This window comes from Elephantulus edwardii, unplaced genomic scaffold (assembly GCF_000299155.1).
Source record: "Elephantulus edwardii isolate Elephantulus edwardi_28Jun2011 unplaced genomic scaffold, EleEdw1.0 scaffold00009, whole genome shotgun sequence".
Classification (NCBI taxonomy): Eukaryota; Metazoa; Chordata; class Mammalia; order Macroscelidea; family Macroscelididae; genus Elephantulus; species Elephantulus edwardii.
Genome location: NW_006399759.1, coordinates 27,493,623 through 27,520,136, shown reverse-complemented (window position 1 = coordinate 27,520,136; position 26,514 = coordinate 27,493,623). Strand labels below are relative to the sequence as shown.

Sequence of the window (26,514 nt, the reverse complement as noted above, 5' to 3'; positions counted from 1 at the left end):
AAGAAGAACGAACTGGGGAGGAGGGTAGAGAAAATAGTGCAACAATGAATGAATGGAAACCCAAAATCTCTGTAAATGTTCATTAAAATTAATAAAATTTAAGAAAAACAAAACAAAAAAAAAAGGAAAAAAAATGTTTCAAAAAGAATGGCACTGCCAAGCTTCTCCCATAGGAATTATACACACAGCATCTCTCAGTGTAAAGGCATGACGTTCACACTTTGAAATGTGTGAATACAATGTTAGTGTTATTTCAGTGCACTATACTATTTGGTTATTTGGTAGGGGATGTTTTAGGCCAGGGAATGTTAAAAAAATTTCCCACTTAAATGAATGACAATGGCTTCTGCACTCTGCAATAATTCAGTTTACACTTCTTACTTTTGGATAATGAGGAAAACCTGTAATTCTTTGGACTTTTAACTATTTGCCTTTTAGATTCTAAATCAGAATGACTCCTACATGGCCTTTCTCATTTAGACTCATCCCTGTTCTCGATACATTCTCATGTCACATTGCCTTACCTGAAACAAAGTACTCAGAGCTCTCAGGTCCTTTTCCTTTCCACAGTCCCTAAAAGGACTACAAGTCCTGGACTCTAGTTGCTTGCTCTACCCACTGACTCCTCTGAGGCAGTACAATTCAGTGGTTAAGAGCAAAGGCTTTGGGTTCAGTTCCAACCATGGCTTTTCTATTATCAAATGAGTCAGTTTCTTAACTTCACTAACATTTAGTTTCCTTATCTGTAAAACTGATATGAATATATCCACATCACAGTTTAATCAGAACTGCCACTGGTTTAAGGAGGAAGAAGTCTTACAGAAGTCAGGCTAACCCACAGAGATGATAAGTAGCAGACTCAGAGTTCAGCGTCAGGATTATAAGACTCCAGATAAGCTCTGTACAAATGTATCATATGTTTTTCATTTAAAACCATCTTGGGTTTTCTCTTTAAAAACTTCAATAGGAACAGGATAGTGTATTTACTATTAGGAAGACTGGTAAAAAAAAGTATGAGTTAGAAAAGCAACATCTGATTTGGATGTATAAGTAATTTAAATTATTTCAGAATTACAACATTTATACTTGGCAAAAAAATAAATCACCCAGTGTAAAATTATTTCTAATTTTAAGAAAGACTATGAGAAACAGATTCTACAGAACGAAAGAACAATTTTCATTTGTTCTAAAGAAGCCAATGTACTTAAGCTATCTTTCTGGTTACCTTGGTCACAGCTTCTGGAGAAAATGTAACTGCATCAACTACAGTGATGAGGTCACCAGGGCAGAGTCGATCAAAGTACTTCATGCAGACATCATAGGCATGGAGCCACTGTGGTAAGGACTCAGGGATTTGTTTAATGAGGTGAGGGTCTCCAGACCAGAACAACTTCTGCAGCCAGATGGTGTACAGAGAACTTGGGGAAAGCATACGCCCATCCTTTTCAGGGATCTTGGGAACAAGTTTGGAAATTGATAAGATATTTTGACTTGAAAGAACTGGCTCCAAAGCTTCCAAAGGACTCAGGGTTTCATCTGTCAGCTTTTTGTAATTAAGACCTATTGGAAAGAGAAAAAAGGGAGTGAGCAGACAAGCGTTTCATTCCAATGTACACATAGGAACTTTCACACATACATACACACACACACTTCATCGAGAGGCTGAATGAATGAAGGAAGATTCACCTGCCAACAGGTACTGCAGATACTTCTGTTTATCAGTATAAAGAATTTACTTTTCGTTTCAACCTGCACTTAATAGAGGTGTGCAATTCTAGACAGTTTGGTCTATATGAGTTCTTCAGTTCTTTCATTCATGCACTGGAGAAAGAATTATCTCTGTTACTCTCAAAACTCCTCCCAACACCAATGTTTTCTTCTAACCAAGCAAATACCTAGTTTCATTTATTTGTTATTTTTTCTGCTCCATTTTCTGCCAACACTTGAAAGTAGAGCTTAAATTTCAGTCCTTAGATTTTTTTTGTTATTAGTCTAGTATTTATTTTGTTTATTCAGTGATCAGCTGATGTACTTAATTAAGTACTCATAATTACTGTTGTTGTGTACCAGTGAGTTTGAACTGACCCACGGCTGACTCTCCAGTGAGTTTTCAGAAGCTGTAAATCACACCAGAGGGAACTGCCCATCTCTCCTCCACAGGGCAGATGTTAGATTTGAACAACCTGCCTTTGGGATAGCAATGCAGCTCCTTACCACTAGGCCACCAGAGCTCCCATAATTATTATGCAAAGTAAATAAAATACAGACATTAAAGTGTTTTACAAAATATGAAGTATTAGACATGTTTCAAAGTTATCAATGTGTTGAATCTCCTAAATTATGGACATAAAGCTTCACAATAATCACCCTAAAATTGATAAGATTTACAAAATGCATCATGATTTGAAGGCTCTTAGTTGAAGATTTCAACATATATGTTGTTGTTGTTGTTGTGTGCCACTGAGTTGGAATTGATCCACAGCTGAGCCTCTGGTGGGTTTTCAGAGACAGTTAACTGTACAAGAGGAGATAGCCCATTTTTCTCCCTTGGAACAGCTGGTAGATTCGAACCAGGTGCCCATGGTTTGGCAACACACTTCCTTGTTAGTAGACCACTAGAGCTTCTATTTTCTATACATATAGGCTTCACTTAAGTGAAACTCTGCTACATTTCCTAAAGTATCTCAGTCAGAATTAATAGTTCTAAATATAAAATATAAAGCAGCCTTCATTATGAATTATATCACAACATGTAGGGGAAAAAGCAAAATAAACAAAAAAGACTTCTCACAACTGGGTGAATAAGCAATATGAAGATAAACAGAGTACAATCATAACTGAATGCACAGAAAACTGTGGTATATTCACACAATGGAATACTATGTAGCACTAAAAACCAACAAAGTATCTGCAAAGTATGGCACATGGGAGCATCTAGGGAGTATTATGTTGAGAGAATTAATTCAATCACACAAGGATAAGTACTGCATAAGACTGCTACTGTGACAACAGGAGGGTAACTGAGGGATGGGGAGGGATGGGAAGAACTGAAATGTAATGGGTAGACAACACTACAAGGACCAAGACAAGGGAGGATCAACATGGGGAGAACTGAGATAAAGATAATATGCCTACTGTAATTAGTAAACAGGAACAAGATTATATATAACTGCTTAAAAGCGAAAGGGCAGAGAGGTTGTAGATGAAGGAAGAGGAAATCACTAGGACAGCCGAGATTCATGGTGGATGGTAAGGTCCAAGAGGGCCTTGAATGAGATGGGGACATAAAAGTAACAGATCAGTACTCATTAACTATGTAAAACACAATGTATAGAAATGATTATATAAAACAAAATGTATATGAATGAAATGACATGCAAATCACTACAAAAATGAGTAATATAAAAAAGAATTTCTTTAAAAAAAAAGATAAACAGTGACAACATTGAAGCTGTCAAAGATTTATTTTGGTTGGATCTATAATCAACATACATGGAAGCAGCAGTAAAATAAAAAAAAAATGCAATAATGTACTGCATTGAAGAAATCGACTTCAAAAGACCATTTTAAAATGTTCAAAAGTAAAGATGTCCCCTAAACTATTACTTACATTTGGCTTCTGGTATATCTGTAATTTAAATCTAAAGTTTTTAACTAATGCTGACCCAAGCTATAGCCTCATATCCACATGAAGGCTGAACAATGAACAAGAACACTGAAGAAGAATTAATATCTTTCCACTATAACGCTGGTGAAAACCATTAAAAATATCACAGAATAACAGAAGAATGAATACGTCTATTTTGGAAGAAGCATAGTCAGAATGCTGCCACGAGGACCATAGTGAGAAGAATGTGTCCCATGTACTTCTACCACCAGAGCTCCCTCACACAACTCCGAGGAAATGTCTGGTGATCTCTTTTTAATGTGAGTCATGGAATGGCTATGGAGCACAGTTTTACTTGAATACTTAAAAGGTCATTACAAGCTGGAACGGATTTGCTGGAACCCAAAATATGTTACTGCTGTTGAGTCAGAATCAACACAGCAAACTTTCCACTGGGTTTCCAAGGCTGTGAATCACATGGGAGGAGAGTGTCCATCTCTCTCACATGCCACTGGTAGACACAAACAGTCAGAGAGAGGTGGGCTCTGGGTTAGCCGTTCAACTCCTTACAGACTGATGTTTCAATGGAAGTAAGGGGAAATACAAGAAGTACTCCATGTTTATGGAGAACATCAAGCTTGAGAGTAAGCAAAAAAGAAGCCTGTCAATGAGATGGATTGACACGGTGGTTGCAATCATGAGCTCAATCACAGCAACAACTGTGAGGCTGGCAGAGGTCTAGGCAGCACTTCAGATTCATTCTGCTGTGCATGGGGTTGTGATAAGCTGGAACTAGATGACAACTTAACAGCACCAAGGGGAGGGGATCTTTGGAGCAGTAATTAGTCACTTTTTATACAACGTATACCATAAGTCATTGCAGACCATAATTTTTAAAATTTCTGTGATATACAATTGTGTCGTTTATCCGGTACTAGATTCCCTTCACTGTAAGTAAAGTGGGTGGAAAAGATAATAACTGAAACCTATTAATGATAATATTTCTGTGGTTTCCCATTTATGCCACTTAAAGGTGTGAGCAAATTTATGTACAGATTAATGCTTAGAATGAATTTTTAAAAAGTAGTTCAAGCAAAGAAATGATCCTCTTACCTGCAGCGACGACCTTTAGTTTCTTCAGTAAACGAATGTGGGTGTCTGGTTTAATGGCAGACTTCTCAAAGTCTGTACAGCCACAGCTCTCCAGAAGAGTGAAGTAATAGAGAAGTCTCTCATGATCTAAACCACCGATAGTGGGGTAAATGTATTTGACCATGTGCCTGTGAAAGGCTTCAGGGTCAGTCTTCAATGTCTCAAAAAGATGAAGAGCTTGGGCTCGGCTTTCAATTTCTACTGTAGACAAACTAAAAAGACAAAGAAACTGTTAACTTCTTTATAAGACACAGAGGTTTTAGTCATTTTTAAATTGAGGGGGGGGAAAGGTGCTTCTTAGAAATTAAGTCTAGTCTTCCTTCCTAATTGAGGATAAAAAAAAATCATCAGAAGCAGAGAGCTTATATACAAATACTATCATGTTAAGTGCTTATTATTGTTATATACACATTACGTAATGTAGGTCTATAGCATGAAGAGTCGGCATCACTAGTGAGTAGACAGTATGCAACACATAAAAAGAACTAGCTGGACAAGGTGTCCATCTAGGTGTATGTCTGAGCTAGGTATATGGATGGGAAGTAAGCAAAGGATCTGAACCCAGATCTGTTCTACAAACACTGCACATCATTTAATTCATCTCACATCAAAAAAAAACATAAAAATCTACACTTCTTCACAAAAATGTAGGCAAACTTTATATTCCATGGATTTAGAAGATGGCAAGACAAAGATATAACAAACTTTTAAACATAGGTTCCACAACCAAGAGTCTTGAATTGGTATTCAAAGGGGCTAAATTTTACATTGTAAAATTAAAATAGCAAAGAATGAAAAACCACATTTTTACTTGCAGTATCTGTAGGATGCTGTCTGAATAGAAAAACTGTACTTTCACATATTCATTCTGAGTTAGATGTCTTTGTAATTTAACTAAAGTATTTATTTAAATTATTTTTTAAAAAGGTGTTTTTGCCTGTTTTGTTTAAAGGAATAAGGTTTTTGATTTGTGTATTTTCCTTAACAAAACAATAGGGTCTCTAGTTAAATGTAATCCCATAGCCTTGAGCAAGTGAGTTTAGCATTCTCTAGTTTTAAGAATCTTTCAAGAAGAAACTAGCACTAACAAAACTGTTTCATGCTATCAACAGCAGTAGCAAAAGTATCTGAGGAAAACAAGATTTCTGGCACTTATATTTCATTTAGTTTTAAATAAACTTTTCTGAAATACGATGGTTTGTTGAATACTTGGTTTATTGAAATTATAACTTTAAAAAATTGCCAATAGACCTATACTTTTTATATATGTAAATAAAGATAATACAAACTGCCAAGAAATTTTATAAGAATATGTTAAGATTTTTATAAATGGGGGTAACTTGTGAACTCAAAGAATCCAGTAATTTTAAAAAAAGCTTTCACTTTAGCAGAAGGCTTACTGGTCTATTAAAATACAATCCAAACATTTGCAAAAATGTTTTTATCTATAATAATATCCCTGATTCCCTCTACTGGCCACCTGCATACCCTGAATATCCTTCTATGACGGTGGTGTTGTTAAGTGTCGTCGAGTCATAGGCTACTCATAGCAATCCTATGAACGAAAGTCCTCAACACTCGTGTTACTTTCATCCTTTCTCCAGGTTCATAGGGTTCCTGGAGGCAAGCTATTATGGAAGTGGATGCCACTCCTGCTTCCAAGCTTGTTTTAATTAGGGAGCTCCACCAAACACTGTCTGCCATGGGTCACAATTATCGCATTTGACACATGAGTGTCACTGAGTTCAGCTTCACAGCAACCACAAGTTACCTCTGTACGGCAAGTGGCCACACCAGGGCTATACAACCTAGAAGACTGTTTGATGATCTATGATGATACTCATCCTTTAACAACTTTCCTCTTTGTCTCTCACAACTCCATATTTTACTTGATGGCACAGAGCATGACATATATACATATTTTTTTTTTAATCTTTAGTTTCATAGTACTAAGCACTACTCATTGCCAAGTACTAAGGAAAGTTTCCAATATCTGTCTTCTAAATTTCAGATAGCTGAGTGGATGAACAAAAATGTTAATACCCATCATACACAAATCATTCTGCTCAGCAGAGAGGAGTTTATAAAGTTACAATAAAGGGTTCTCATCCAGAAAGGGTAAAAATAGGGGAGGTTCACTTGAAGATAAATAACAATGTAAAATTATATTTGTTTGTGAAAGGCACACAGTAATATTCCAATCGAAACGAAGATCTTTAAAAGCTGTGACTTCAGAGGAGAAATTAGTGATTATAAAAGGCTTAATGAAAAAAGCACTGTCAAATGGAACAAAGCAGAAAGATGAAGAAAAGGATTACAATAAGAAAGTAGAGGCATGCAAAAAACTTAAGTATCAATAGCTGGATGGTCAGAAAATATTGGTTTCATCACTATTCAAAGTATGCAGTATTTCTGAAAGCTCTCAGAGGTATATGAAAGTGATAAAAAATGTGTTTCTTCAAAATTAGCTAAATAGGGGAGCTCTGGTGGCCTAGTGGCAAGAAGCTGAACTGCAATCCCAGAGGTGCATGGTTCAAATCCACCAGATGCTCTGCCAGAGAAGGAGGGGCAATCTCCTCCTGTATCAGTCAGATCTGAATTGATGGTACACATACAAAAAATAATTTTTAAAAAATTAGCTAAATAAAGTCTATAAACAACAGAATAAAAATAGAAACTTTAATATTCTATTAAGATAACAAGTATTGAACAAGAATTGCATATATAAGAAACTGGGCAATAGAGGAGGTCTTATTTAATATTTAAATCAGTATTTACATGCTATGTAACATATACAACAACTGGTTGAGAAAACTACTGTACACAGAACTTAAGAACAAATATCAAGATCTTTGTGCATTCAGAATGTGAATTTTTACACCAAAATCTAGCACTTAATTATATAATAAACAATCACATTAATAGCCACTACAAAAAAATATTTTAACACTAGTATAAATTCTCCCTCCTTCCAGCAATTATCTATAACAGTTCTCCTGAACTTAGTAAATTCATTTTAATGGAGAGGGAAAAGTTGGGGGTGGGGAAAGGGTACAAATGGTTGCACATTCCAAATAATGTAATCAATCTAACTGACTTATAAGTGCAGAAATGATTGAAATGATGTTTATTTGTCTTATATATTAATTTTAAAAAACCAAATAAATTTTTAAAAAGAAATAAAAATATCATTTTGGAATTACTCATTGCTAATATTCTGGTAAAATATAGTCAACACAGATTCATGTACAAAATGGACAATGACTAAACCATAACAGTTTTAGTTCATCCATGTTTGACAAGATTCTGAATATAGTTTCTATCAATCAACATTACTTTCCCCATTACTCACCCACTTACTCTTTTGTGCCTACAGTTCCATTTTCCTGGTGTGCAATTTTATCTAATCATCTTGTCAAGACAGATACTGAAATACCTTTACTGACACATGATAAATATCAAAATCTACCTCCTCAGTAAATTACATGCTAAAATCTTTTGGAGATGCCAGTAATCAATAATACATTTTAACAGCTTTCATTGAAAGAAGTAGTTCTCTTGCCATTAGAATAAGAAATGAAATCTTTGCTTATAAAATAATTGCCAAGAACACACATTCAGAAAGCAAAAAAGGAGTACTATAAAATCACTGTGGACTTTCCACGAATTGAATTAATGATTATCCACAAAAAAGTGTTTAAGTACTTCTTGAACGAAATTTTAACTGTAACACAGTGTGTGTGCACGTGCGCACACACAAATGTATACTGTTTTGTGTACTGTCCAGTCAGAAAGGACTCATAGCTGACCCTCCAGGAGATTTTCAGTCAGCCAACTGACTGGAAGAGACCTATATTTGTTCCCATTCCGAAGAAGGGTGACCCAACAGAGTGTGGAAACTAGGACGATATCATTGATTTCACATACAAGCAAGATTCTACTGAAGATTATCCAAAAACGACTGGAATAGCACCATCAGCGGAGAACTGCCAGAAGTCCAGGCTGGGTTTAGAAGGGGTCGTGGTACTAGGGATATTGTAGCTGATGTTAGATGGATCTTAGCTGAAGGCAGGGAATACCAGAAGAATGTCTATCTGTGTTTTATTGATTATGCAAAGGCGTTTGACTATGTGGACCATAGCAAACAGTCTCCCAGAACACTTGATCGTTCTAATGAGAAACCTATACTTGGACCAAGAGGCAGTTGTCAGAACAGAGCAAGGAAACACTGCATGGTTCAAAATTGGGAAAGGCATACGCCAGGGATGTGTCCTATCTCCATACCTTTTCAACCTGTATGCAGAACAGATTATCAGAGAGGCTGGGCTCTATGAGGAGAATTGTGGCATCAGGGTTGGTGGAAGATATATTAACAATCTGCGTTATGCAGATGACACACCCTGCTTGCTGAAACTGAGGAGGACCTGAAATGCTTGCTGTAGAAGGTCAAGAACTGCAGCCTTCATTATGGATTGAAGCTCAATGTCAAGAAGACAAAGATTCTCACCACTGGACCAACTGGCAGCATCAGGATGGATGGTGAAGAGATTGAGATTGTTAACAACTTTAGTCTGCTTGGCTCAACGGTCAACACTCTTGGTACCAGTAGCCAGGAAATAAAAAAAAATGTATTGTGATGGGAAAGTCTGCTGTTAGGGACCTCTCCAGGGTATTGAAGAGCAATGGTGCCACTCTGGAGACTAAGGTGTGTCTGATACAGGCTATGGTCTTTGCAATCACTTGTTATTCATCAGAAAGTTGGACAATGACTAGGGAGGATAGAAGGAGAATCGATGTCTTTGAGCTGTGGTGCTGGAGAAGTGTCTTGAGTGTACCATGGACTGCCAAGAAAACAAAGAGATTCATCCTGCAGAGGGTTAAACCAGGCTGCTCCTTGGAGGCAAGGATTGTGAAGCTTCCTCTGACATACTTTGGACATGTTGTAAGGAGGGAGAGGTCCTTGGGGAGGGTCATCAGCTTGGGAGGCTGGAGGGATGGCGCAGAAGGGGAAGACCCTCTATGAGGTGGATTGATTCAGTGACTGGGGTAATCGGGATGGGTGTGTCAGAGGCAGAGTGGCACAGGATATCTATCTATCTATCTATCTATATCTATCTATCTATCTATATATCTATCTATCTATCATCATCTGGAGCTTTGGTGGACTGTTTGTTGTTGCTGGGTGCCACTGAGTCGAGTACAACTCATAGCCACTGAATAAAGACAGATCTGAACTCTGTCCTATCCTGAATCATTTTCATCATTTCTGATACACATGACTCTATTTATTGCTACAGTAAATAAATCTTCTTGAGGCTCTTCCTCTCACTCACTGACCCTCAACCCTTTCAAGTATGCTATCTCTTTCAAAAAATTAGCTTCTCCTAAAAACGTAAGTATGAGAGATGATGCCTCACCATCTTTGCTTCCAACAGGCACTGTGGCTGCACCTCTTCCAAGAAGTAGCTCTTCATTCTCTCGGCAGTCCATGTTTACTCAGCACTCTCTCCAGCAGCATAACTCAAAGACTTTTCTCTGCCATCTTATTCACCACTGTCCAGCACTCAGATGCAAAGCAAGTGATTTATAAGACCATGGCTTGCTATCTCCTCACTCCTCTTTCAGTTATTTGTTGGCTATTTTTACAGACTGCAGATGTATGTATGTATGTATGTGTGTTTCCCCCTCTTATACTATAAACTCCAGGAGGGCAAAGTTGTAACTATTTTGTTCAGCACTTAAAATGTCTCTGCAACATGACACTAAAAAACTTAGTACTTAATAAATGAATAGAGTACAATTCTATCATGTAGAAACACTATCAGGCATGTTATATGATGTCCTGTGTCCAAATCTTAACATACAGAAGGATAATCACAACAGTCCTAAATAGCCACCACGTTATATACTTTGCACAGATCTTCTCTACTTGTCATGGCTTTACTAGATAAGGATGAAGGTACTCTAATTTAGAACCTCGTACTTCAAGAAGATGAAGACACTTGCTGAATACTTCACAGTTAGTGGCTTATGGGCAGCAGATTTGGTATCGAAACTTGGACTCACTCCAAAGTTCACATCCTTAGCAGTAAGCCACATGTCAATTTGTTTATATTGCCTCTGTCATTCAAAAAGTGTCTAAAGCAGATCACAGATAAAAAGGTAACTGAATCTGCAGCCAGTAATTAATGAATCCTGAGCTTAGAGAGCTGAACATACTACAGAACAACCAAATCTGACACTTAGAGCTTGCCTCCAGGTGCTCGTCAGCCCGCAGATTGTTACTGCTACTTAAAACCAGGAGAGAGAAGACCAGGAAGAAAGCCAAAAAGAGGGAGGAGGAATTTAAGTATGAGTGTTTATAAGAATCATCTTACTCTTAAATAAGTGAAATAATAGAAATAATTACATTAACTAAATGCCAATCATGTGTCAGGTATTATAGGTTAGATATGGTCTCATTAATTAATTATTTTAATTTTTATTATTCCTTATCTGTAGTTGGAAAAAAGGAGTATGTGGGAGTGAATTTTCTTGTCTAAGAAAACTCTAGAATCATTCTGGAGAAAAATTTTAGAAATATCTTTAAAAATGTTACAATTTACATCTGATCAGAGCATCCTGCTCTGAAAGCTTAGTCTCTACTACATAATACTGCTTCACCCAAACAGCTTACCTATAAACATTCTAATGTAAGTTCGTAATTAGAAATATAGTAGAGACAGCTGCTGTCAGGGATATTTCTGAAGCGAATATCTTCGATGCATATGTGCTTCCAAATCTCTATGTTAACTGCACTACTGTGTGAGTTGTGCCATTCACAGCAAGGTGGTGAGGAACCGTTCTCTTGAAGCCCGGACAGACAGAAACACATACACCCCAGATTTAGACCTGCAGATGCTGTCCCACAACCACCACCAAATCCCATGTAAGAAATTGATGCCTTAAAGGCTGAAGAAAAAAACTCACCTGAAAATAAAATGGAAACTATACTTTAAAAAAAAATTAATCGTAAAAGAACAGGGGTAAGAGAAATTAAAAAAAGTGTTCTTTCTCCCACTGTATATAAAAATTACCTGAAAGTCATATTAAGTAATTTACTGTACATACTATGTTAACAAGGTTAGCTAAATAACAGTAAGGACAACTACTGTCATTTAAGTAAGAAACAGGCAGCACTACCAAACACCATTTGATAAATCAATATGAGGTGTTTTGTCACTCACAAGTAACGATGCCAAGAGGGAATGATTTCCTGCTTTTGTAATTACTGTGAATCTGCATAATCATATTGCTATCAGGTATAATGATATGCCAGGAACACTCTTGCACATTATTCAATTGCTTGATAATTTATAATATATTCAGACTATTGAAGCATCCTGTTTATAGAGAGATATGACATCCATTTACGTAATATTTAATGAAAAAAGTATACTTTATGAAATGCCAACATCTGCATACCTTAAGAAACACTGATTTCAGCATATACTGTGCCTGATAAGTGATGACTGCAATATTTAGCTTAGGTAGCCCTATCATTAATGAAGCAATGTGATAAATATTTAAAAGCTAGAATGTTAAAATTTAGAGTGACATATAAAAAACTAAAGATGATATTGACAATTTCCGGACTGTTCATCAGGAGTTGATACTATTTAATAATTTCTACGTTTCTTGAAATTTTTCCTATGGCTTCCTTTATCCTAAGAAGTTCATTTTTCCTTCCTAACCCTCCACTGTTGTGTTCCCTTTGTAGGAATGCTGTTAAGATTCTGTCTCATTACTTTCTGAGCCTTATTCCCCCTTGTATATCTTTTATAAAGCAACTCCATCCACAAGATTATTTTAGCTTATATATTTATATTGTATTCGTATTTCCAGCTCCATCTTCTCTTTTCAATTCCAGAGCTATAAAAGCCAAAGGCCTACTTGATATTTCTTTTTTGATGCTTTAGTGTACATTACTCCTCCATCCATTTGTATTTCTTCCCACTCTCCCATTGAAATACCCAATCCTCAAAACAACAATAAGATATTAAAAAAGAAAAGAGATATCATCATCTCACTCTAGAAACAATAGCAAAGTTTAACAGGACAGCAAACAACAAATGCTGGCAAATATGTGGAGAAACTGGAATTCTCATACACTGCTAGTGGAAATGTAAAATGATAAAAGCAGTCTGTGGTGCTTTCTCAAAAAGTTGAAAAAAGAAATACCATTAGACCCATCTATCCCACTACTGGGAATATACACTAATGAAATCAGGGCTATAACACAAATACACCCATGTGTATTGCCACATTATTCACAGAAGCAATGATGTAGAAGCAGCCCAAGTGCCAATAAACAAATAAATGGACAGAAAACCTCTGGTACATCCATACAAAGGAATACTGTGCAACACAATGGAATACTGTGCAACACAGAAAACAATGTATTTGTAAAACACTATACAACAGGGATAAGTCTGGAAAACTTTACACTGAGTGAAATATCTAACTAACAAAAGGATAATCACTGTTACTGTGAATTCGTCATCTGCATCTCAGCACATCCCTCACCTGTGTTTCTGTACATCCACCACCTACGTCTCCATGTGTCACTTGCATCTCCAAACACAGCTTGCATCTATGCATCCAATCAATTAAGTAGGTATCTGACTTTAAAAAAATTTTTAGTGTGTCCTGGACTGGTCTCTTACTTGAAGCCCTATCTAATGTGGTACCACTCCCTCCAACTAGAGGCATCCAGCCCTGCCCTGTGGACTCTTGAATATATCTAAAGAACTGTATCTGGTTGTAGGGACAAAGTCTGCTGTCTGAAAGACCACCTGGGGCTATTCATAATGTCCCAGCCCTGCTACGTGGAAGTCCCACCTCTGACACCAAGAAGCTCCAGTACAATGCCCAGAAGTCCTGCCCTGCAGCTTGAAAGTCCCAACTGCACCATCAGGAGGTACTGGAACCACCATCTGGAGGACCTGGTTCCACAGCCTGGTTGTCCCAATTCCAACACCTGGAGGACGATATGCTGCCACTCCTCTGAACTGCACCAGAGACATCAGTACCACAGGTGAACCCATTTTAATTTCCTCTCCTCTCACGAATTGTGAGCTGCCTTTGCCCAGAGCTCTTTGGTGTGGACTGGCTGCAGCAGTTGTCTGACAGAGGAGCCTGCTAATTTCACAGTCTTTTACTCTCCTGAACTGAAGCAAGTCTTCCCTTGAGTCAGAATTTCAGAGAGAAACCCAGGCAGAGTAGCTGCCCCACCGTCTTCTGGAGAAGTAACATCAGACCAAGAACCGGCTATCTCCTCAGGTATGAAAAACTCTACCACAGCAATGTCACCTAAGGAGGAGGCTACCTCACATCCTACACAAGCCCAAAGCAAGAAGACATCACAAAAAAGTGACATAGTATCAATGGATTTCCTGAAGACAGAGAAGTTGATGGAATTTTCTGACACAGAACTTAAAAGAACAATGATTGTATATTTTCAATGTGTGAAAGACAAACTTGAAAACTCATAGGACACTGCAAGCAAAAACCAAGAGTAGCTTAAAAAACAATCCAAAATAATACAGATAAAACAAATGAGGCATTATAGGTCTTGGAAAACCAAGAAATCACAATCCAAAATATGAGGACCCATGTTTCAGATGCTGTCAACATGATGAAGGCATACATGAACAGAGCTGAAGAGAGGGAATACAGAACAAGTGAAATGGACTTGTCACAAAATCTGCTAGAACAAAATGCAGAATCAAAAGGAAGGAAAAAGAAGAAAGCCTAAGAATAATGTGGGCACCACCAAGAGAAGTAACGTGCATAACAGGAATGCCAGAATAGGAAGAAGAGTAAAGGCACCAAGAAAGTTATAGAAGAATAACTAGAAGAAAACTTCCCTGGAAAAATGAAGAATGAGAGAATATATATATACTTAAGAAGCTGAGCAAACACTGTATAGAACAGACCCTGAAAGAAAAACACCAAGGCATATAACGGTCAAATTTGCCAGAACAAAATATAAGGAGAGAATTCTGAAAGCAGTGAGGGAGAAACAAAGAGTAACCTATAAGGAACAGCAAATAAAATTAAGTATCTATTTTTAGGCAGAAACCATGCAATCAAGAAGGCAGTGGATGACATATATCAAATACTCAAAGAACACAACTGTCAACCAAGAATACTATACTTTCCATCATATATGAAGGAGAAATCAAGATATTCTAAGAAAAGCTGAACCTAAGGAAACACTGAGAGACGTCCTTCTTACAGAGGTGCCACAGAAAGAAGAATAGACCAAAGTAACCAGCAACAACACCAAAAAGAACTCAACAAAATGAAAGCAATAAAACCTTGCCTCTCAATAATCTCACAGAATATGAATGGTTTAAATGCACCACTAAAGACAGAAAGAGTAGCAGATTGGATAAAACCCCAAATCCGTCAATATGATGTCTATAAGAGACACACCTGAAAAGTGAAGATAAAGAAAGACTGAAAATAAAGGGATGGGGTAGGGGCAATGTATCAAGCAAATGGCAAACAGCAAAAAGCAGGAATAGTGATATTAATCTCAAATAAAATAGACTTCAATGCAATAACCATCACAAAAGACAAGAAAGGTCACTACAAAACGCTTAAAGGATCAACAGAAAAAAAAACAGTTACAAATATCTACAGTTCAAATGATAGAGCTGCAAAATAAATAAAACAAACATTAACAAAATTAAAAAGGAAATAGACAACATCACTGTAGTAGAAGACTTCAATATACCACTCTCAGAAAAGATATAAAGAAACTCAATAAAGATGCCAAAGAATTAAACCACACAATAAAGCAACTCAATATCACAGATATATATATATAGGCTAATGCACCCAAAAGAAGTGCAGTATACTTTCTTCTCCAATGTGCATGAAATGTTCTCAAGAATTGATCACATTTTAGCTCACAAGGAAAGCATCAATCAATTAAAAAACAGAATAATATAAAGTATCTTCTCACACCACAATGATACAAAATTAGAAATTAATAAGATAATAAAGGAGAGAAAAATCACACAATTTGAAGCTGAACATCAACTTGATTGAACATGAGTGGATACCAGAAGAGATAAAAAATAAATTAAAAAGTTTCTTGAAACAAATGACAATGAAAATACAACTTACCAAAACCTCTGGAAAACAGTCAAAACAGTAATCAGAAATGAATTCATAGCAATAAGCAAACACAACAAAAGGCATGAAAAAATGACCACTGACTCTTTAACACATTATCTCAAACAAATTGAAAAAGAACACCAAGAAACCCTGATACCCTCTAAAAACCCCGATATTCTAAAAATTAGGGCACAAATAAATGAAACAGAAAACAACAGAAACCATCAACAAAACTAAGAAATGCTTCTTTGAAAAGGTCACTAAAATTGACAAACTACTAGTAAAACTGATAAAGGAAAAGACACAAATAATCCAAATAAAAGATGAAGTCGGCAGTGTCACAACAGAATCAACTAAAATAGAAAGGAATACTATGGAATACAATGAAAAACTATACTCAAACAAATATGAATACCTAGAGAAAATGGACAAATACTTAGAAATTCATAACCTACCTAAACTGACACAAACTGAAATAGAACACTTGAACAGATCAACTACAAAAGAAGAAATCAAAAAGGTAATAAAACAACTTCCAGCCAAAAAGAGCTGTGGACCAGATGGTGTTACAAGTGAATTTTATCAAACATACAGAGAAGAACTGTCATCAATTCTACATAAAGTATTTCAGAAAATAGAAAAAGATGGAATTCTCCGACTCATTCTATGAAGCAAACATATCCTTGATACCAAAGCCAGGTAAAGATACCACCAAAAAAGAAAACTATAGGCCAATTTCTCTCAAGTACATATATGGAAAATTCCTGAATAAAATCTTGCAAAATAGAATCCAATGATACATCAAAAAAGTAATTCACCATGACCATGTAGTATTTATAACAGGTATGCAAGTATGGTTCAATATAAGAAAAAAAAAAAATCAGTGTAATTCATCACATTACAAAGCAAAGAACAAGAACCACATGACCGTATCAATTGATACAGAAAAGGCCTTTGACAAAATCTAATATACTTTCCTGATAAAAACGCTCAACAACATAGGAATAGAGGAAAATTTCCTCAACATAATAAAAAGTATATACGCAAATCCAAGAACTGCTCTCAATGGAGAGTGAATAAAGGCATTCCCTTTGAGAAAAGGAAAAAGGCAAGGATGTCCACCATCACCGCTACCATTCAATATTGTATTGGAAGTCTTAGTGATAGCAACAAGATAGGGGAAAGAAATAAGAGGTATCCAAATTGGCAAAGAGGAGGTAAAATTATCTATCTCTATATGTAGATGATGCGATAGTATACTTAGAAAACCCTAAAGACTCAGCAAGAAAACTACTGGACATAGTTGACCAATTCAACAAAGTGGCAGGATACAAGACCAACATACAAAAATCAGTTGCATTTCTCCACAGTGACAAAGAGAATACAGAACTGGAGCTAAGAAAAATAATACCCATATTGTGAATAGCTAATCAGAAGATTAAATACTTGGGAGTAAATCTTACTAGAAATTCAAAGGAAATTGCAAAACATTACTACAAGAAACAAAAAAACCCCTGGATAAATGGAAGAATATACCTTGCTCTTGGATAGGAAGACTCAATACTGTGAAAATGAAAATCCTACAATAGGCAATCTGCATGTTCAATGCAATTTCAATACAAATATCATTTCCTTCCTTCAGTGAGATGGAAAGGCAAATTCAAATTTCATCTGGAATGGAAAGAAACTCCAAATAAGTAAAGCACTCCTTAAAAAGAGAAACAAGGTAGGAAGCATCTCACTCCCTGATTTCAAATCCTGCTACACTGCCGTAATGCTTGAGAAAGCATGGTACTGGTACAATATCAGACATACAGATCAAAGGAATAGAACTGAGGACCCAAAAATCAGCCCCTCAACCTATGGTCAAATGTCTTTTGACAAGGAGATGAAATCAGTTAAGTAGGGAAATGACAGCCTTTTTTAACAAATGGTGTTGGCAAAACTAGAAAACTATTTGTAGAAACTCAAGGAAGTCCCACACCTCACACCATACACAAAAACCAACTCAAAGTGGATCAAGGACCTAGAACTACAACCAAGGACTATAAACTTCATCAGAGAAAAGCTTGGAAGAACTCCAGGAGCCCTAATACACAACATGAACACTTCTAAGCATCCTGAAAAACGTACAACCAGGAGAGAATAAAATAAATGAATGGGACCTTCTAAGAATCAAAAACCTATGCACATTCCAAAACCTTCTCCAATAGAGTAAAACGGGAAGCCACAGATTGAGAAGGACTATTTGGTAATGACATGTATGATAAGGGACTTATATCTAGAATTTATAGAATACTCGAGCACCACAAGATACAAGCAAACAACCCACTTGCAAAAATGGGCACAAGATATAAAAAGACACTTCACCAAGACAACATTCAGATGGCGAATTAACACATGAAGAAGTGTTCAAAATCCCTCGCTCTAAAAGAGACAGATGTAAATCAAAACAACTATGAGATATCTCACTACACTAACAATAGCAAAATTCAACAGAGAAGCAAACTACAAATGATGGCGAGGTTGTAGAGAAACTGGAACCCTTATTCACTGTGTGTGAGAGTGTAAAATGGTGCAAACACTATGGAAGGCAGTATGGAGCTTTCTCAAAAAGTTGGAAATAGAAATACTATTTGACCCAGCAATTCTACTACTGGGAATATACTCTAAGGAAACCAGAACTGTCACCCAAACAGATATATGCATACCCATGTTTATTGCTGTGTTGTTCACAATAGCAAAGAGATGCAAACAACTCAAGTGCCCATCAACAAACAAATGAATAGAGAAGCTGTGGTATATTCACACAATGGAATACTATGCAGCACTGAAAAACAAGGAACTAATAAAATACTATACAAAATGGGTGACCCTGGAGGACATTATGCTGAGTGAAATATATCAGTCACAAAAGGAGAAAAACTGCATAATGTCACTATTATAAAACAGGAGTGACATGGGGGTTGGGGAAAACTAAGCAAAGAAGGGAAAAATAATGTACCCTGCATGAAACAGATGTGTGAAAGAATTGCTTAAAAGGAATATATGATTAGGTATGATTTGCATGACAACAGTCCAGAATAAGAGCTGCTTAGTAAAGTGGACTGGGGGAGGAGGGGGGAGATAGAAATTGTACAACAATGAACTAATTTTTTTCCCCCCAAAGAGAAAAGTGAACTGGGTGGGTGGTGGGCAGGGAGGAAAATGTGCAACAATGAATGAATGGAAATCCAAGTTGCCTATAATCTTTAATTAAAATCTCAATTAAAAAAAATAAAAAGATCATTGTCACTAGAATGGCAAACAGGTAAAAGAGAGAACAGGAAAAGACTGGATAGACAATGAACATATGGACAGACTAAGGATCATAGAATTGATGCCTTTGATCTGTAGTGTAGGAGAAGAGTGCTGAAGATACCATGGATTGCCAAAAGAACAAATAGGCATGTCTTGGAGAAGGTGCAGCCAGGGTGTTCTTTGAAGGCAAAGTATGTCTCACATATTTTGGGAAAGTTGCAAGAAGTTATTCCTTGGAGATGGACATCATGCTTACAAAGGAGAGGTGATAAGAGAGAGGAAGATCCTCAACTAGACTGACACAGTGACTGCGAAAATTAGCTTAAGTGTGTCAGAGACTGTGAGGATGGCATGAGATTTGACAGTGCTTAGATCAGTTGTTCACAGGGCCGCTCTGAGTCATATTTGATTCCACAACACCTAACAACACCACCCCCCACTGGAGTAGGTGAAGAAAAGGACTCTCTGAAGGTAATGGATGATTAGACATTATATGTATGATGATTAACAATCTAGAACAAGATAAACATTATAATGTGAATGAGAGGGCAAGTGAGTTAAAATGTTTATCAATGAATGAAAAACCCATCCTTTTGATAAATTTTCACTAAATTCTCAATAAAGGAACGTAAGTGCTGCACTTTCTCTAAGAAAAACAAAACACAAAATCAACCTACCTTATCTTTATCTAGTATTCCTGATCTGATTGATGCCAACATATGATAGATGGACCAAGTAAACCTGGAGATGATTTTGACACTTCTCTTTTGAAACAACCTCATGTCCAGTTTACCCATACATTCAGTTTTTTTAGTATTATCCATTTAACCTTCTAAATAGGTCTGAAACTTACACTCCTTCTTTTCCACCTTCATGACAGCAGTGCAAACAATTGTTCATTTCCATATAGTTGTTGTTACGCACCATGGAGTTAGAACCAACTCATCGCTTACTAGGGAGCAGGTTTTCAAAAGTAGAAAATCACACAGGCACAGAATGCCCATCCTTCTCCAGCAGAGCAGCAAGGGGAATCAAACTGCTAGCCTTAGAGTTGGTAGCATATTCTTTACCACTAGGCTAATACTATTATAATTACATCTTTAATGGTTTATATGCATCCATTCTGATACCCGTAAAATATTTTCTGAAACAGTAGGCATTGTGACCTTTTGAAAATGTAAATCTTGTATTATCATTACCTGGTTGCTCACCAAAATACTACAATAACCTTCTACTACTCTTAAGGGTGGGGGAGGAATTATTGATGGACCTTAAATAATCTGGTAGATGATATGGCTCTGTTTTGCCTGGTCTCATCTCACAAAGTGATCCAGTGCCTTTCTGGAGCCTACCTATAATGTGCTTCTGTCAGGCTCTCATACACACCGTGTTTCTTCTTGTCAGAAGGTCTCCTCTGCTCACACCTTCACTATCCACTGATTTTAAATGTACCTAACTCCCACTCATTCGTTAGGAATCTGCTCAAGCTTTATTCTACATGTAGGCATTCCCTCACTAAGACGAACATCCTTATAAGGCTCTTGGACATAGTATTTGTCACAGTTTCTTTTCACCTTTGGTATCCCATTATTTTATTATCATCTGTTTGTTTCTCACACTTGATTCTAACTTCAAAGACAGCTATGATGTCAAGTTTAACTCAACACTTTAGCTTTAGTGTCCAACATAACTATTAAAAACTATAGATTCCCAATACAAACTTTGTAATTAATTATTAATAAAGTATCTAACTCAAATTAATAAGCTATCATTACTTCAAAGCAAAGTTAATTTGCTATCCCTAAAATATTGGTGAACCAGACTGCATAAAAAAGAGAAAACACCAAGAAATATAAACAGTATCTTCTAATTTCAAGACTCTCCTAAAATAGGCTAAAAAAAAAAAAAAGGAAATCAATTTACATATGAATTGTATGCTTACCCACTGTCACTGAACAGGAACTCCAAATGAGTCATAAAAACTTCCCAGTGGGGCACACAGTAACGCTGTGCCAGAGAAAGAGCAATGCTGTAAACGTTTTCTTCCAGTGTTCTTGAAGAATATCCATCAGCAACAAGGAAGGGAAAGAGAAAAACAAGCACACATTACCTTAATCAGCAAAGAAAATGTTCATTAGGATTATTTTCTAGCTGAGAAAGGTACAGTCAGTACTCCAAAAAGACATTTCACTGTAATTCAAGAAAAACAATTCCAAAGGATTTTAAACTCTTGTTACTGTACAGCACTTCAGATTACTAAAGCATTGCCTAGACCAGACGTTCTCAACTCAGGGTGACTTTGCATCCCATACCCTCAGGATCTTTGTCAGTGCATGGACACATTTCTGATTTTCATATGTGGAGGAAGGAAAGGAATAGAATGTCATTGGCATCTAGTAAGTAGAAACCTGGGTTGCTACTAAACAGTCTAAATTTCATTTATGGAAGTTTCCTCTAGCAAAAACAATATAGTCCAAAATGTAGCTATTCTTTATTTCCTTACTTATATTCATATTCATAGCAGTTGTTTTCTGAAAGTATACAGTATCTGTCCTTCATTATCTGTACAAGCAGGATAACACATTTTTTCAGGGGTCAGGCAGAGAAGTTATAAAAGAATCATCATTTGGTTCCTTCCCACCTTTCTTTATATTTAATAGTTACTGAGCATATATTTGGTGCCAGGCAATATGTTAAACTCCCACAGTAGAAATAATAAATTATTAATGGTCCTTGTGCTTAAGGATCCTCATTTCATCACTGCATAAGTGAAGGCAGAGCTGCAAAATGGGAGGAAGCAAGTCCTTCAAGGATCCTTGCATACAAGATACTGGATTTATATTTCTAAATCACAACTGCTAACGCATTACACTATGGAAAATTTGAAGCACTTTACATAAGCCATCCAATGATTGCTGTGTATTTTCTAAGTAACAGATTTTGCAGAAAACTTATTATAGATTTATCAAAAGCATGTATTCGTCCTTTAGGACATACTTCAAATAGCATATGAGAGCTGGATACTTAGACAATGAAAACAAAAAAGCCCAAGAAAATATAATTGATGTTATAAGGCATGATGTATCTTACAAACTTTTGTTCTGCATTACCACCTTCTTATAAGAAATCATGAACATTAGACTAAGAATTACAAAATGCTTAAAGAAAAGCCAAGTGCAGTTTCAAAGCACCTAGGTTCAACTCCTGACTGTGTAACTATAAGTAACTCTCTAAAGTCCTCTCGATTCCCAGATTCCTCTTCCCAACAATGAGGAGGATGGACTAATTGATCTCAATAAAGTCTGTTAAATATGATATTAAAAGGCTCTATGAAGTTATGTCCCTTCAGGAAGAAATGAAATATATATATACATATACATACATACATACATACATACATACATATATGCATATATGTATATATATGTATGTGTGTGTGCATATATATATATTACTCTTTAGACCAGCTAAAAGTTCCTACAATCTTTCTATGATCTTTGCACTTAATATATTTTTTATTCTAGAGAAAACTTAGAGTATCTTCTAATTGAAGGGAAAAAAATTAAAACCTCATTCTCATTGAGATGCTCATGGCTGACTCTCCAGTAGGTTTTTAGGAGCCTGTAAATAGCACCAAAGGAGATTGTCCATCTTTTGCTGATGGATTTGAACTGCCAGAAGGGTTACATCTAAGTTAATATTACTATTCCCTACAGCCTTTTAACACTAGAGGCCCCTTGTAGAAAAGAAGTCTAAATTAAATTAAAATTAGAAAGCCCCAAGGCTATTTATTCCATGGATTTAAATAATTTAAAAAAAAAAACAAAAACAAAACATATGACAGTACTGCATCAGAATTATTTTTGAGATTTTAAAGAAACATATTGGAAAGAAGAATGAAGGCACAATTTAATCCCAGCTTCAAAAGCTAGAAGCTTAGACTAACCTGAACGCCAATGCTTCCTTGAGAGTGCAAGAAAGCCATGCATGGAGCAAGGACATACAGCTTTGCTGTGAGATGCAGCTAAGTAGAACTCATAGTATGTTCTCAGCACCTAAATAAGCTTAAGTTAGCTATTTGATATTCTGAAGTCTAATTTTTCTTAGCTATACAACAGGGGTAATAATATATATATTTAAAGGTGAAAGCTCCAGACAGTGGTGAGATGGGTCAGTTCCCATCAAGTAAAGAGGAAAAGACCAATAAAAACATTTACTAATTAACATTTTGAAGTATCTAACACTATTCCTCACTCATGATAAGCACTCAACACACTGTAATGTTAAAAATAGAATAACTTTATGTAATAGCTAATGTAGGTAATCATATTTTTCTATCTGACATGTAAGTAATCTAAGTAGTATGCTACTGAAACAGAAAATGGTCACCAGCATTAACACCAAAGGAGATTCGAAACTCAGTAACACTTATCTCTAGCCTCAAATGGTATGGTCATCTCACAGAAAGAGGAAGAGAGGAATATGGCTGCTGTTGAGCCTCTTATGAAAGAGACTGCTGTATCTTTTTCTGTAACCCCAAAATAGAGATATTCCTGAGGCCACAACAGTGGATCTCTGCTCTAGTATTAAGAAGACTGTATCTAACTTTTTTTTAAATCTTTTTTTAAAATTGAGATTTTAATGAAAGTTTATAAAGAACTTGGGTTTCCATATACCTAACTTTTAATATTCTTAAGAAATTAAACTGCCATATACTCAGAAATGTGACATTTACAATCTAGAATAAAAGACAGTACTATATTAAATTTCCACAATAAACTGAATTATTATCACCTGCAGTTATAATCTATCACCCCAAATACGATCACTTTGGTATTGGGCTATCAAAATGATTTCTTACAACTAATTCCCATCCTTTATATTCAAATCTGCAGGCTTAAAATGTTAACACTCTCTATTGATGTGGAAAAGTCCAAGCTTATAGCTACCATGAACATAAATCCTTAAAGGACTCATTCTGAAAATTAAACTTGTTCTTCTACACTTAAACCCAGCCCTTCACATGATAAAGGAATCTCTTACTCTGCCAGACCAAGGATAGTTTCCCTTTTATACTGGTCGTCTGCAGTAAAACGCTGCACGTCTACCCCTTTCCGAAGGCCCTGAAGGATCTGAGCCTGAGTGAAATCCAGAAGGCGCTCATTGTAATAGTGTAACTGCTTAGTCAGTGAAACGAGGTCCTCAGGCCAGGCTTCGTGTCCATAGAGAGTAACATGCTTGGTGACCATCTTGATTAGCTCTTTGGGATCCGCCTATGAAAAGTATGAAAAAAAAAGTATTTTTACAAACATTTTTATGTACAGGCTTGTGAAAAAGAGAAGAATATGTTTACTGGGCCTATTTGGCCATTTATATTGTTGCCATTTAATCAAAGTTCACGCCTGCCCTGAGAAGTTCACTTTAGAGGTGGGGCTTACCACAGTTTTGCAGACAACAAAGATTAGATGCAGAACCAAAACCAGAAGCGGATCTCTTGAATTTCTTCTCTGTCATCCTACCTTAAAACATCCATCAACTTACACAGTAACATATTCTTGCTTTATAAACTATATCAACCTATGGCAGATTTGTTCCCAACCATCTGCTCATTTATAACAATTCACCCTGGAACTAATTTTCATCATCATTGCTTCTGAATAATTTTTCTTTTGACCACCATAAGTGTTTTCAAGAAGAGAGATGCAGTTCAATAGCCACATTATAAATGCCTAGACAGCTGAGGAGAAGAGTACTTCCTCCAGGGATAAGTTGTGGGGAGGGAAACTCACTCATGTTCCTGAAATCATAAATACTCCCAGTTGCATAAAAAGCAAGCATCTAGCTGACTTTTACTCTGCTCAATTTAGGGCTCAATGGGATGTTGTACTGTAATTTTTAGTGGCTTCTCCAACAATAAAATTATTCAAATAGAACAGAACCGAGAATTCAATAGCTGACAGAAAGGAGAATAAGTGATTAACTGGCTACAATTATTTATAATAAACTTGGTCTGGATGTCAACAAAGCAATACCAGTTCAGCTATGATTATGGAATTACTTAATATGGAGCCTAACACTTGAACAGCATTAATTCAATCAGTCACAATTTCTGGAAAGCCACGGCACATATTTTAACATAAGCAAATTAAGGAGAGAAAAAAACCCAACCCTCCAGAATCTACCTTTGGTTCTCAGAAAGTTACTCCTAATTATAGCAAGCTGTCAGCATTTCAAAGTGTATGCCATTATTCTGAGCTGCACAGGAGATTTGTCAATGTCAAGTCTATATTACCAAACTTAGTGTGACATTCTCTCTCTTGATCCTATTAAGGAACAATCTGGGAGTACTGATAAAAAACAATTAAAGAAATCTTCCTGGATCCCAGCAAGTAAGTTTGAGAAAAAGTCAACACTGCTATACTTTCCCCCTTCTGATGTGTGTATAATGAGTCTAATGTTAAAAAAAACCAAAGACAGATGATTTAAGTCAAAAGATGTGGATTTGAATATTAAGTCTTCCACAAATAAGCTAAAAATATTTATCTTTCACACATTTAATACATTTTATGTACTGATTATGTTTCAAAAGGAGTCCAGGCACATAATATATCAGCTTGCTAGCCAAAGGTTTACAGTTTAAATTTACCAGTTGCTCCAAGGGGAAAGGATGGACAGTCTTTTCTTGTAAATATTTATAGCCTTGGAAACCCAATGGAGGTTCACCAGGAGTTAGGACTCGATTCTGATATGGGGGGTGGCTTTCTGTTTGGTTTTTAAATTATGTACAAAAAGGAGTCCTGTTGGTATAGCAGTGATTAAGAACTTGGCAGCCAACCACAATTTAGGTGCCTTATCACTAGCTGATCTTCATATGGAAGATGCCAGATGCTTCTGTAACGACTGCTACTTGGGAACTATGTGAGGAAATTCTACTCTGTCATACAGGATCACCACGAGTTGGAATCAACAACAGTAGTTTGTTTTTGTTGTTGTTATTACTATGAACAAGAAATACACTAAGAACACATGTTTCTCTTTGTTTCAGAAACTCAAGTCTACTAAAGATGATAAAATAATAGTAAAAGTGTCATTCAAAAAAATAATAATGAAAAGTATGTGATATATGTGTCTGTCAGATACTCCTCTAAATCTGAACATTCAGATTAAGACAGACTAGGAAGAAGGATTAGCCACCCACTTCTGAAATAGCAGGCCTCTGAAAACCCTATGCACAACAGAACACACGCAGATTAACAAAAAGGGCAACCTAGGTAGAACCATCAAGT

The 26,514-nt window shown here is 36.3% G+C and overlaps 1 protein-coding gene across 1 annotated transcript in view; it reads right to left on the bottom strand.

The window, feature by feature from the left end:
- Window positions 1-26,514, bottom strand: part of NBAS (neuroblastoma amplified sequence) — a 611,780-nt gene that overhangs the window by 164,436 nt on the left and 420,830 nt on the right. Inside the window, exons 41-44 of the mRNA XM_006880668.1 lie at window positions 24,272-24,501; window positions 21,171-21,281; window positions 4,721-4,971; window positions 1,226-1,560 (exon numbers count right to left, since the gene is read on the bottom strand). Of these exons, the coding sequence (XP_006880730.1) occupies window positions 1,226-1,560; window positions 4,721-4,971; window positions 21,171-21,281; window positions 24,272-24,501 (927 nt within the window). The remainder of the gene's footprint in view (window positions 1-1,225; window positions 1,561-4,720; window positions 4,972-21,170; window positions 21,282-24,271; window positions 24,502-26,514) is intronic.